This window comes from Heloderma suspectum, chromosome 6 (genome assembly GCF_057233095.1).
Source record: "Heloderma suspectum isolate Gila_16-S chromosome 6, 16-S_ref, whole genome shotgun sequence".
In the NCBI taxonomy this organism is placed as follows: Eukaryota; Metazoa; Chordata; class Lepidosauria; order Squamata; family Helodermatidae; genus Heloderma; species Heloderma suspectum.
Genome location: NC_139463.1, coordinates 116,066,850 through 116,079,488, shown reverse-complemented (window position 1 = coordinate 116,079,488; position 12,639 = coordinate 116,066,850). Strand labels below are relative to the sequence as shown.

Sequence of the window (12,639 nt, the reverse complement as noted above, 5' to 3'; positions counted from 1 at the left end):
ATACTTAAGGGTCCAATCCTATGCATGTTTAGACAAAGAAAAGGCCTACAACTCCCAGCATTCCTGACTGGGGCATGCTGGGAGTTGTAGGCCTTTTCTCTGTCTAAACATGCATAGGATTGCGCCCTTAATTGCGCTTAACTCATGAGGGTTATTTCCAATATTAGTCCTACTTGAAGTCTGAATCAGCCCGTCAGTAGCCACGGATGAAGACAAAACACACTCGAGTGGTGGGTTAGGAACAGACTTTACTGGCGAAATAACAAACTTACATCTCAAGGTGAGTTGGCTGTGGTCAGCCCCATGGTCAGCATTACCTGCAGAAAGAATAGAAGGAGACAAGAAAAAGGACCTCTCAGAGACCCTCTCCCACCTTACTCAGGTAGGTATCAACCCTTCAAGTTCAGGTTAAGTGACTCATAGCCCTTGTCCCTCCAACACTACTTACAGTGGGACTACTGGAATAAATGGGACTTAAGTCTAGCTAACTGTGACACAAACCCTCTACCCTACTTTTAAACAGCAAGGGTGGGAGATAATAGCATTCAATTAGTTGCAGAACAGGTCCAGCCCGCTAAACTGCTCCTTCCACAATTAAGAAACTGCATGAGTTCCTACATGATATGTCACTGTGAGGCCTAAAAGATGAATATTTAATACTTCTGTAAAGCAGATACAGATCTTTTAGTGAGAATGTTGGCGGCTCTTAAAAGAGCCTTTGGGTTTGTTTGGAGAAATCATCAATTACTTGGAGCTGGTGTACTTGGTCACAGCCTTGGTGCCTTCAGACACAGCATGCTTGGCCAGCTCCCCAGGCAAAAGAAGGCGCACAGCTGTCTGGATCTCCCGGGAGGTGATGGTGGAGCGCTTGTTGTAGTGGGCCAGGCGGGAAGCTTCTCCAGCAATACGCTCAAAAATATCATTCACGAAGGAGTTCATGATGCTCATGGCCTTGGAGGAGATGCCGGTGTCCGGGTGCACCTGCTTCAGCACCTTGTAGACATAGATGGCGTAACTCTCCTTCCTGCTTTTCTTGCGCTTCTTGTCCCCCTTTTTCTGGGTCTTGGTCACGGCTTTCTTGGAGCCCTTCTTGGGTGCAGGAGCAGATTTGGCTGGCTCGGGCATTTTCAGGCTGATACGCAGGAAAACTCAGAGAACAAACAACCGAGAACAATTAAAAAGCAGAACTCGGAGCTCTCTGTATTTATAGAGTTTCTATGCTAATCGTCGTTTTTGAATGCGCAGTTTCTCATTGGCTGAGAAAAGACAGGAGCCTATTCGACGATTAGATAACTATGCAAATGACGGAATCCTGGAACTCTAATTTCTACTGGACGGCACAAAATGCTGTCTAACCATTGAATTGCCAAAGCAGCTGGCTTTCCTATTGGACAGCGAAATGTATAGGTTAAAATCAGCCAATAGGAATTTGCAATTACAAGCTGTAGGAGTGAATAAAGGGCCCGGAGTGCGTTTCTGAGACCACTGTTCTTTCGAGCAGAGTTGAAGGTTGTTTCTGAACGTGCTGAAAAAGAAATTACTAACATGTCCGGACGCGGGAAGCAAGGCGGCAAGGCTCGGGCCAAGGCGAAGACCCGCTCTTCCCGCGCCGGGTTGCAGTTCCCCGTGGGCCGCGTGCACCGTTTGCTGCGCAAGGGGAACTATGCCGAGCGCGTCGGCGCCGGGGCGCCGGTCTACTTGGCCGCTGTGCTGGAATACCTGACTGCCGAGATCCTGGAGCTGGCTGGCAACGCCGCCCGGGACAACAAGAAGACCCGCATCATCCCGCGCCACTTGCAGCTCGCCATCCGCAACGACGAGGAGCTGAACAAGCTCCTGGGTAAAGTCACCATTGCCCAAGGAGGCGTGCTGCCGAACATCCAGGCTGTTCTCTTGCCCAAGAAGACCGAAAGCCACAAGGCGAAAGGGAAATAAACATTTTACCTGACCTGTGGAAAAAAAACTGAACCCAAAGGCTCTTTTAAGAGCCACCCACAATTTCATAGAAAGAGCTTGTGTCAACCGCCCAAAAAATGCAGCAGTTTTGTGTCACTGTTCCAAATAAGTTTTATTACAATTTCCAGGTTTTTGTCTTTAACATAGAAACTCGTAGCAAGGCACCCGCACACATAGGATACAAATTAAAAATAGTGTTAAGTCAATTGCATTGAAAATAAGTCTTGTGGCACCGTAAAAGACTAGCAAACTCGATGAAGTTTTTCTGTCCACATCACTAACAGCCTGAAGATGCTGCGTCTAACGAAGTGGGTTCTCCTCCACAAAAGCATGCTAATAAATTTGCTAGCCCTGAAGGTACACACAAGATTTTTGGTCATACAACACAAGTGTTAGAGCCTCCAAAGCCACTTTAGTGAGAGGGAGCATAAAAAGTAACCATTTCTTAGGATCATGCTATTCTGTAGCAACTCCAATCGCTTATACCAACATTGATTTTGTATTTGCCCACAGTTCGTGAAATATTTTCACCATTACCCAATTTAATCATATAGAAATTTATTTAAGGAGAAGGAAGATAAAATTACGCGCAGCACAACCTGTGGCTTTGGCGGCAATTTCAAACTTAAATCGTCGTCTCGTATTTTGAGAGGGCGGGACTTTTGGGCAGCCAATCCCATTAGGGCGGGCTTTTCAAAAGTCTCCATTGTTAACGATAGGCGATTATGTTGCAATGCTTTTCCGTTCAATTCCTTTAGCAACGCGCCTGTGTTCCGAAACCCGACTGCAGGTAATCGGTAATATTTTAGGGCGGAAGCCTATCCATGTTTAGACAGAAAAAAGTCCTACAACTCCTAGCAACCATAGCTTCCATGGAGAATGCTGGGAGTCGTAGGACAACTTTTTTTTCTGTCTAAATGTGGATAGAACTGTGCCCTTAATTTACTTTTAAGACCTGCAGGCGATTCAGCCTTGAATGTATCGTTCCTATTGGATGCTGTGCTGTACCACACCAGCAGAAACTCAAGTCTGTTTTTTGAGACTTGAACTGGCATTATCATTCCAAAACCATGCACTTAGAGTACAATCCTATGCATGTTTAGACAGAGAAAAGGCCTACAACTCCCAGCATGGGAGTTGTAGGCATTTTCTCTGTCTAAACATGTATAGGATTGCACCCTAAATCACAGAATGACAATGCATCGACCCCCAAAGCCCAAGGGACCACTAATTTTTTGAAACTACCAATTTAGTCCTACTGCCACTAAACATGCTAACTTAACCCCCATGGGAAGAACTTAAACAAAGAGACACACAACACTTGTATCTAAAACAAATCTTAGTTATGTACTTCCAGAAGACGCCACTGTACCTAAAACAGCCCTATTCAGGTTTACCCAGAAGTAGGTCCCACTGAGTTAAATAGGTACTACTCTCAGGTATGTGGCTGTAGGACTGTACCATTAACAGCCTTGTGCTACGTGAAAGTCAGCCCGATCTTATCCATGTCTTATCCCTACTGAGTCTAGTGTGGCTTACTCCCAAGTAAGCCTGCAGAAGGTTGCAGCCTTAACCAATTCATTGCCGCATAGAATTTGTCGTTAAATTAACACATTTTCTTTTCCACGTTGCCACAGGGGACGGCAGAGGATGAGGTGGCTAGATAGCATCACCGATGCAACGAATATGGACTCGAGCACGCTCCGGGAGAGAGCGGAGGACAGGAAGGCCTGGCGTGCCGTGGTCCATGGGGTCACGAAGAGTCGGACACGACTGAACGACTGAACAACAACAACAGCCTAACAACGCAGACCTTCTCCCATTCGCCACTGTATTTCAGTCCCACCCTCGATCTTATTAAACCGCAGGTGGTGTTTGAAATTAAGTTGCTGTGGAGGGTTGGGAGCGCAGTCACCTTAGGGGAACTTTCTAGCTGAAACGCAGTTTAACCCCTGGGATCCTTCTGGCATGGCTAAAATATATCAGCTCCAGGAAATACCTGTAACAGTTAAAACTGGAGGCGAGGAAGGGAAGTGTGTCGCATTGTCTGCCCAATCAATGCCTAGCCCGGGAAATTCAAATTTTGCAACAGTCCCCTGACCTCTTTCAGCCAATCAGGACATCGGCTCTGGCTATAAAAAGCCGGCGGGGAGCGGCGTTTCTGGTATTTCTTGTCATTTTTCGGCGAAGGAGGAGCTGAGGGGCTTTCGTGACCGAGGAGCATGGCTCGCACCAAGCAGACGGCTCGCAAGTCCACCGGCGGCAAAGCGCCGCGCAAGCAGCTGGCCACCAAGGCCGCCCGCAAGAGCGCCCCGGCCACCGGCGGCGTGAAGAAGCCCCACCGCTACCGGCCCGGCACGGTGGCGCTGAGGGAGATCCGGCGCTACCAGAAGTCCACCGAGCTGCTGATCCGCAAGCTGCCCTTCCAGCGCCTGGTGCGCGAGATCGCGCAGGACTTCAAGACCGACCTGCGCTTCCAGAGCTCGGCGGTGATGGCTCTGCAGGAGGCCAGCGAGGCCTACCTGGTGGGCCTCTTCGAGGACACCAACCTGTGCGCCATCCACGCCAAGCGCGTCACCATCATGCCCAAGGACATCCAGCTGGCCCGGCGCATCCGTGGCGAGAGAGCGTAAAAGTGCAGAATTTCCAGAACCCGGACCAGGCTAAGTTACACCACAAAGGCTCTTTTAAGAGCCACCACATATTCTTTGAGAAGAGCTGGAGTTCTGGCATGATTTCTGGATGTTATTTACAAATATGGGCAGTGCAGGGAGGGCTCGAGATGATTCATTTACTTAAACGTTACTTTTGTATCCCCCCGCATTTTTTTTTGTTGTTCAATAGAAGCTAGAAGGGATTTACATTGGTCTTCTCCAAGCTGGCTTACATGAACCTCTTATTTTATTCTCACAACAACCCTGTGAGGTAGGTTAGGCCGAGTCAGCAACTGGGCCAAAGTCAAACTTGAGTGAGACTCGTGGCTGAGTGGGGACTAGAACCCATATTTTTCAAGTCCAAATCCAAGTAAACATTGGCAAGATGTTGACAAAAGTAACTTGGCATTTGTTCACCTACAAATACGGTTAGATATTTAAACATACCCTTCTAATTCTGCAGTTGTTCTAGTTACAGTAACTTTATTAGCTATACTAATGGAAGCCAGTAACTTCTGCCCATGAAATAAATTCTGTAACTAATGTAGAATAGTTTATATAATTGGACTGCAGATTCTTACTTTGAAGTATGAAACTTCTAAAGGGATGCAATTGGGAAGCCTATTGTAAAATCTTTTAAATCTTAAATCTGGTCTCTCGTCTGTAATGCGCTCTGTGTGGGGGTTACCCTTGAAGACAGTTCGGAACCTGCAACTAGTGCAGAACGCGGCAGCTCTCCGGCGTGATCACATCACTCCGGTGCTGAAGGAGTTGCACTGGCTACCATTTGTTTTCCAGGCCAAATTCAAGGTGTTGGTTTTGACCTTTAAAACCCTATCTGGTTCTGGCCCAGCCTATTTCAAGGAGTGCCTCCAGCAACACCAGACAGGCCTCTCAACAAGATCAGCCTCGGATGGCCTTCTCTCTGCCCTATCAGCCAGGACAGCTAGGCTGGTGAGGACGAGGGAGAGGGCCTTCTCTGTGGTGGCCCCCACTCTGTGGAACTCCCTTCCTAGGGAATTCCACCATGCTCCCTCTTTAATGAGCTTCTGCCATGCATTGAAAACTTGGTTGTTCAGGCAGGCATTTGGGGTGGGTTAGGGTATTTTTAGGAATATGATGTTTTGATGTGGAATTTTATTGTTTTAAACTGTTGCATTATTGTACATAGCCCAGAGTGGCCAAGTGACCAGCCAGATGGGTGATTAAGAAATTCAATATAAATAAATAAATAAACAAACAAACAAACAGCACAGTCTACTCAGAAGAAAGTTCCACTGAGTTCAGAGGGACTTACTCCCAGGTGAATGGGTTCAGGATTGCACCTTTATGCAACATGATATGCTCTGTGGTGGGGGGCCGTTACAAATACTTAAGTTCTCCTTAAGGACCTTTTCTACCTTTCGTAGTGAAAATAAAAGTCGATGAAACTGTTGCCCATTGTAAAGTAGTGTAAGAAACTAGATCCTTTTCCTAAGCCATAAACTCAACGACAGCTCACTTCACCTTTCCCCAATCTAATTTTGAACCCTAACATATTTTACCGAGAGTATGAGTTGCTTCACTTTCTTCTCACGAAATGGATCGCGCTATTCTGCTTTCTAAATAGAGAGTGGAGGTACTCGGGAACATGTACAAACTTTCCCCAATCCTTGCTTTGGGTAACGTTCACAAAATCTTCATCATGTGTGTGCGTGTCTGGAAAGGAGCTTCATGCTTGCAAAGTGCATTACTCCACACCTCTGCAGTGTACAGCTAATTAGGTTTTCGTTCCAAGGGAGGTACGTTGTGCTGTGTACATTAGCAGGAGAAAAATAGCTGTGATGTTTGAGGAAAAGCTACTGTCAGAAGTGGGATTCGAACCCACGCCTCCAGAGGAGACTGCGACCTGAACGCAGCGCCTTAGACCGCTCGGCCATCCTGACTTATTCCGGGTAAGCTGCGTTGTTAGTACTCCAAAAAGTGTTTCTTTTCATATCCTCGAAAAGGAAGAAAATCGAGTAAATCGGTAGGTCAGTATGACTCATGTTCAACAAAAATATTCTTTCTTTCTCCAATTCCTGCGTAACTGACAGCCATTTGTCCACAGTAGCCCAGACAAAAACAAGGCAGGGAAACAAAGTGGCCACGCGGCGGCGTTCTGTCTCTCATCTCTTTTGAGAGTTGGAAGACGATCAACACTGGAATTTATAGATGAAGTATCAGTGAGGACAGCAGTCCCGTGAGCATGTGCAGAATGCCTTTTTGGCTTCATGGGGGAAAGACTACTCACTGTCTCTTCCCTTTCTCTGCAGCAATTTTTTATCCCTTTCTGCAATTGCTACTCAATTCCCAAACGAATGGGAATTTTTTTCTGTGTCTGTGGAGAAAAAAAAATGAGATGTGCAAAGTAAAAACATAATGTTTTTTTAAAGAAAAATTAGCAGAGGATGGTTTCGATCCATCGACCTCTGGGTTATGGGCCCAGCACGCTTCCGCTGCGCCACTCTGCTCCGTTAAGAACTGTGTCTTTATTTAGTGTTACAAACCTATTACATCGTTGTCCGTTGTGATAGTATAATTCCCTATTCTTTTGTGTTAGAAGAGACTTTTATATTTAATAAATGGCTTCGCCATTGTAACTTGTGCGATTTGTATGCACGATTTATTAGATTTCTATCCATTCACTAGATACTGTGTACACTGTGGCATGTCATTTCTCCATCCTTTTTCCCTCAAGCAGGAATTGGTATTTCATAACTGGGGTTCCTGTGTTGACACCTGCAGGCAACCAGTAAACACCATTGCATGTCAGCAGTCAAATACGTCCATAAATGGAATGCCATTGCATGTCATCCTCTAAGCACTATTAAATGCTGGTGACAAATATTTAAAAAATATCCAGTGCCTATACGAAATCAACACTCAGACACGAAATTTTGTTTGGGCACACCGACAGCATATTTTCCATGTTCATTCTCTGCCTTTTCCTTCATCCTAACTAATTTCAGGAGACAGATAGCCTGAGCCAGGAGCTTATCAACCCTGGAACATCATTCCTGAACAGATTCAGCCTTCAAGTACATGATGTGATCTGGGATATATGACTGAGCTTGCTTGATCTTCCTCTGTTTAACCTTCCTTCCCTCTGTGTTCATTTTTAGACTATAACCTCCTAGGAGCAGGGACCCAATTTCTGGTACTCAATAAGGTGCATTATACATTGATGATGCGATGTTACTGTACTGTATATTCTGCCACCATCTCTTCCAGAGACGCTGGTATTTGCGTGATGGCTGATCATGTATTAGCCACTGAGGTGAGAAGTCATCTGAGCATGTGCAGAGTGATTAGCCCCTCACTTCCGAGTTACAGACAGAGACATGCTCACGGACAGTTTTATACGCTGACTGCTTGTGTGTGTGTTTCTCCTAATAAATTCAGCAAAGGCAAGAGTTCTGGTATCTCTGCGAGTATTCTGAAATGGAAAAGGAGACTCTACAGTGGAAATTGTGTACGTGGGGGAAACTGAGGTGAGTGTCCTGGATGGCTCACATCACCGCAGTTGAAAGTAAGCAACTCAGTGGTTGTGTTAATTTCCTAAAGAGAAGTGAAGATGCGCAGAGGAAGGATTCAGTACATGAGAAAGACTGACAAATGAAAGAAATAATGCAACGAAATAAAAAAACAATGCCGACGAAGGTGGGATTCGAACCCACGCGTGCAGAGCACAATGGATTAGCAGTCCATCGCCTTAACCACTCGGCCACCTCGTCTTTGGCAGAAAAAAATCATAATATTCTTCCTTTTGGTTTTGTAGGTAAGGTTACTATGTAATTTGAAAACATAATTTCTCAGGCGTGCAATCTAGTATATTTTCTCTGCTCGCCGAGAAATAAAAACGCAACTCAAACGCTTAAGCCAATGGAAGAGAAGAAGAGAGGATCACGAAGCCAGGCTTGTTTCCCCATATAGAGAAGCCAGCACCTGGAATTCCCAATATAGTTCTGTCGCTGCCAACTGCCTTGTTGTGGCGAAGGGGCTTGAATAACTCAGGGAAGCCATAAGCTATGCCGTGCAGGGCCACCCAAGACGGACAGGTCATGCCGGACAGTTCGGACAAAATGTGGGCCACTGGAGAAGGAAATGGCAACCCACGCCAGTATTCTGGCCAAGAAAACCCCATGAAACGTAGCACAAGGCTAAAAGAGATGACGCCGCAAGATGAGACCCTCAGGTCGGAAAGGGTCCAATATACTACTGGGGAAGAGCAGAGGGAATTTCCAAGTAGCCCCAGAAAGAGTGAAGCGGCTGGGCCAAAGCCAAAAGGACACTCAGCTGTGGATGTGTCTGGTGGTGAAAAGAAACTCTGATGCTGTAAAGAACAATATTGTTTAGGAACCTGGAATGTCAGATCAATGAATCAAGGTAAGCTGGAGGTGGTCAAACATGAGATGGCAAGACTGAACATCGACATCTTGGGAATCAGTGAACTCAAATGGACAAGCATGGGCAAATTTAATTCAGGTAACCATTATATCTACTACTGTGGGCAAGAATCCCTTAGAAGAAATGGAGTAGCACTCATAGTCAACAAAAGAGTGGGAAAAGCAGTACTGGGGTACAATCTCAAAAACAGTAGAATGATCTCAGTACGAATCCAAGGCAAACCATTCAGCATCACAGTAATTCAAGTCTATGCCCCAACCACTGAGGCTGAAGAAGCTGAGGTTGATCGGTTCTATGAAGACCTACAACACCTTCTAGAACTAACACCAAAAAAAGATGTCCTCTTCATCATAGGGGATTGGAATGCTAAAGTAGGAAGTCAAGAAATCACCGGGATAACAGGCAGGCATGGCCTTGGTGTACAAAATGAAGCAGGACAAAGGCTACTAGAGTTTTGCCAAGAGGACACGCTGATCATAGCAAACACTCTTTTCCAACAGCACAAGAGGCGACTCTACACATGGACATCACCAGATGGTCAATATCAAAATCAGATTGACTATGTACTTTGCAGCCAAAGATGGAGAAGCTCCAAACAGTCAATAAAAACAAGACCTGGAGCTGACTGTGGCTCAGATCACGAGCTTCTTGTGGCAAAATTTCGGCTTAAATTGAAGAACATAGGGAAAACCACTAAAGCATTCAGGTATGACCTAAATCATATCCCTTATGAATATACAGTGGAGGTGAGGAATAGATTTAAGGGATTAGACCTGATAGACAGAGTGCCTGAGGAACCATGGACGGAGGTCTGTAACATTGTTCAGGAGGCAGCAACTCAATCCCTTCCAAAGAAAAAGAAATGCAAGAAAGCAAAGTGGCTGTCTCTGTCTGATGAGGCTTTACCAGTAGCTGAGGAAAGAAGGGAAAAGAAAAGCCAGGGAGAAAGGGGAAGATATAACTAACTGAATGCAGAGTTCCAGAGAATAGCAAGGAGAGACAAGAAGGCCTTCTTCAATGAACAATGCAAAGAAATCAAGGAAAACAATAGAATGGGAAAGACTAGAGATCTTTTCAAGAAAATTGGAGATATTGGGGAACATTTCGTGCAAAGATGGGCATGATAAAGGACAAAGAAGGCAGGGACCTAACAGAAGCAGATGAGATTAAGAAGAGGTGGAAAGAATACACAGAAGAACTATACAGGAAAGATCTTAATGTCCCTGATAGCCATGATAGCGCGGTCACTGAACTTGAGCAGGACATCCTCGAGAGTGAAGTCAAGTGGGCCTTAGGAAGCATTACTAAGAACAAAGCTAGCAGAGATTACAGTATTCCAGCTGAGCTATTTAAAATCCTCAAAGATGTTGCTGTTAAAGTGCTGCACTCAATATGCCAACACATTTGGAACACTCAACAGTGGCCACAAGACTGGAAAAGGTCAGTTTACATTCCAGTTCCAAAGAAGGGCAACGCCAAAGAGTGTTCAAACTACCGCACAATTGCGCTCATTTCACATGCCAGCAAGGTGATGCTCAAAATCCTACCAGCTAGGCTTCAGCAGCATGTGAACCAAGAACTACCAGAAGTACAAACTGGGTTCCGAAGAGGCAGAGGAACTAGAGATCAAATCGCCAACATTCGCTGGAAGGCCGGGCGTGCTGTGGTCCATGCGGTCACGAAGAGTCGGACACGACTTAACGACTGAACAATAACAACAGGAATTGACAGGTTTTTTTAGTCATTACTATGCACAATGATGTCTAATACATTACTCAAAAGCAACAAAATACAGCCCTGGCTTCGCAGCAGGTTCCATAGTGTAGTGGTTATCACGTCTGCTTTACACGCAGAAGGTCCTGGGTTCGAGCCCCAGTGGAACCAGTGTCCTTTTTGGATCTTATTTAAAAGATAAACTCGAGAGCACAAAGAAATAATTATACAGACATATACTAATTATTTCCCTCTACTACGCCTGTTGTTACATTGCAAGTTCACATTACGCACGGCATTAGATGGGGACTATTAAAGGCAGCCATCTAAGTTAAGACGCAATTTAGGACCTTTGGTTCTAACAGCACCCATGAAATGTAAGACGCAGTTTTGAGAGTGGCAAGAATCTGTGTTCCACCTCCACACACGGAACTAAACGGAGGGCCGGTGAAGTCTTAGTTTTGGATGATGAACCTTTTTGGGCCCCGCCTCGCTATGTCCCCTTCCAGTGCCCACTAGGAGCTCTGCAACAGAGTCCTCGATTTAGTAGCGCAAACTGATTAGAAAGACAAGGGATTATATGGAGCTCATTGCAAACTGGGTCTTTGGGGACGGCTAGTCCGAGAAGCCGGTGACGGTCTGGAGCACCTCCGTTTTCAAGTGGATTAGTTTTCTGTGTATGTGCACGTCTTTAAAAATTGAAGGCAGCGGGAATTTAATTTGTTAAAAGCTGGCCCGTACGGGGATCGAACCCGCGACCTTGGCGTTATTAGCACCACGCTCTAACCAGCTGAGCTAACCGGCCACTTACGGCTGTTGTTTGGTTGTAGCACATACCGCAATTAACTCCATCCATCGGTTTCTGGCGTTCCTGCAAAACATGCTGGATTAAATGGATTTTGCTCTGATCCTGTACGGTGCTTCTTCAACAGGGATGTTGATGAGGCTCACAAATCAATGGGCTGATAAAGCTTTCAAAAAATAAATAAAACCACGTTATCACAATACTTGTTTTTCTTGTAGGGAGAGGATCCACACACACCCCCACTCCGCAAAACGCTTGATGCACTTGCAATGAACGACGAGGCGATTTGATCTATTGTTCTATTTTTGCGACTGTGTGATCTATATTCACCGAGGTCTCTTTGCAGCATTTTCAGAACTTGATCACTTTTTTAACCCCAGGCACTTTGCAGATAATAAGTTCCAAAATGCATAGAGGCTATAATGGAGTTAGCTTTTATTTGGCCAAGTCAAAGATCACAAAAAATATGTAAGCTTTTGAGATCTCTTCATCATCATCGTCATTATTATTGGTATTATTATTAGTAGTAGTATTATTATTAGTATTATTATTATTATATTACATTTCTATACCACCCAATAGCCAGCGCTGTGTGGGCGGTTTACAAAGATTCATCAGGCATTACCAAAAAAAAACAGATTCATGTTGTGTATGTGGAATATACAAAGATTGCTTAGTTGATCTCTATTTCTGTTTTCCATCAACCAAGGAACCTGTCTGGTTGGCCCAGGACAGAGACAATTCTGATTGCAAACCCTCCTTCATATGTTAAGACATTGATTATGCAGACATTCTGACTACAACATCCAGTCAGGCTTTGCCCCACCCCTTATCTCTCCCCACCCCCATATCACCACCACTAGCTTGCTTTTTGTAACATCTTTCCTGGTGAAGAGATCTGGAGATCTCAAAAGCTTGCACATTTTTTGGTCATCTTTGAGTTGGCCCAATAAAAGTATTACACTATATGGATTTGAGGAATGGGGATATGGCCACACAGTTGCCTTTGATTTTTGTGTGTGGAAAGTTAGCTGTCATGCCTTTGCTTCCGTTCATATGGGAACCTTGGGAAGTTGCATGTGC

General features: G+C 45.2%; 3 protein-coding genes and 5 non-coding genes across 9 annotated transcripts; 3 read left to right on the top strand and 5 right to left on the bottom strand.

Annotated features, from left to right (window-relative positions):
- Window positions 1–298: 298 nt before the first annotated feature.
- On the bottom strand, window positions 299–1,199 carry LOC146342704 (histone H2B 1/2/3/4/6). 2 transcript variants are annotated; one of them, XM_084806248.1, is made up of 2 exons: window positions 749–1,174; window positions 299–317 (listed from the first exon to the last, which is right to left on the bottom strand). In XM_084806248.1, the coding sequence occupies exons 1-2, from the start codon at window positions 1,123–1,125 to the stop codon at window positions 314–316; spliced, it is 381 nt and encodes a 126-aa protein (XP_084662374.1). In that variant the 5' UTR covers window positions 1,126–1,174; the 3' UTR covers window positions 299–313. The 2 variants fall into 2 exon arrangements, with proteins under 2 accessions (XP_084662374.1, XP_084662373.1); XM_084806247.1 differs by lacking the exon at window positions 299–317 and having other exon boundaries at window positions 328–1,199.
- A 279-nt stretch (window positions 1,200–1,478) lies between these two features.
- On the top strand, window positions 1,479–1,985 carry LOC146342703 (histone H2A type 2-C-like). Its single transcript, XM_084808633.1, has one exon. The coding sequence runs from the start codon at window positions 1,546–1,548 to the stop codon at window positions 1,933–1,935; it is 390 nt and encodes a 129-aa protein (XP_084664759.1). The 5' UTR covers window positions 1,479–1,545; the 3' UTR covers window positions 1,936–1,985.
- Window positions 1,986–4,141: 2,156 nt separating this feature from the next.
- Window positions 4,142–4,633, top strand: LOC146342702 (histone H3). Its single transcript, XM_084808632.1, has one exon. It carries the CDS (start codon window positions 4,179–4,181, stop codon window positions 4,587–4,589), a length of 411 nt encoding a protein of 136 aa, XP_084664758.1. The 5' UTR covers window positions 4,142–4,178; the 3' UTR covers window positions 4,590–4,633.
- A 1,819-nt stretch (window positions 4,634–6,452) lies between these two features.
- On the bottom strand, window positions 6,453–6,535 carry TRNAL-CAG (transfer RNA leucine (anticodon CAG)). The gene has a single exon. It is a non-coding gene; the product is annotated as a tRNA-Leu (tRNA).
- A 495-nt stretch (window positions 6,536–7,030) lies between these two features.
- Window positions 7,031–7,102, bottom strand: TRNAM-CAU (transfer RNA methionine (anticodon CAU)). The gene has a single exon. It is a non-coding gene; the product is annotated as a tRNA-Met (tRNA).
- A 1,181-nt stretch (window positions 7,103–8,283) lies between these two features.
- On the bottom strand, window positions 8,284–8,365 carry TRNAS-GCU (transfer RNA serine (anticodon GCU)). Its single transcript has one exon. It is a non-coding gene; the product is annotated as a tRNA-Ser (tRNA).
- A 2,484-nt stretch (window positions 8,366–10,849) lies between these two features.
- Window positions 10,850–10,922, top strand: TRNAV-UAC (transfer RNA valine (anticodon UAC)). Its single transcript has one exon. It is a non-coding gene; the product is annotated as a tRNA-Val (tRNA).
- Window positions 10,923–11,482: 560 nt separating this feature from the next.
- TRNAI-AAU (transfer RNA isoleucine (anticodon AAU)) lies at window positions 11,483–11,556 on the bottom strand. Its single transcript has one exon. It is a non-coding gene; the product is annotated as a tRNA-Ile (tRNA).
- Between the last annotated feature and the right edge of the window lie 1,083 nt (window positions 11,557–12,639).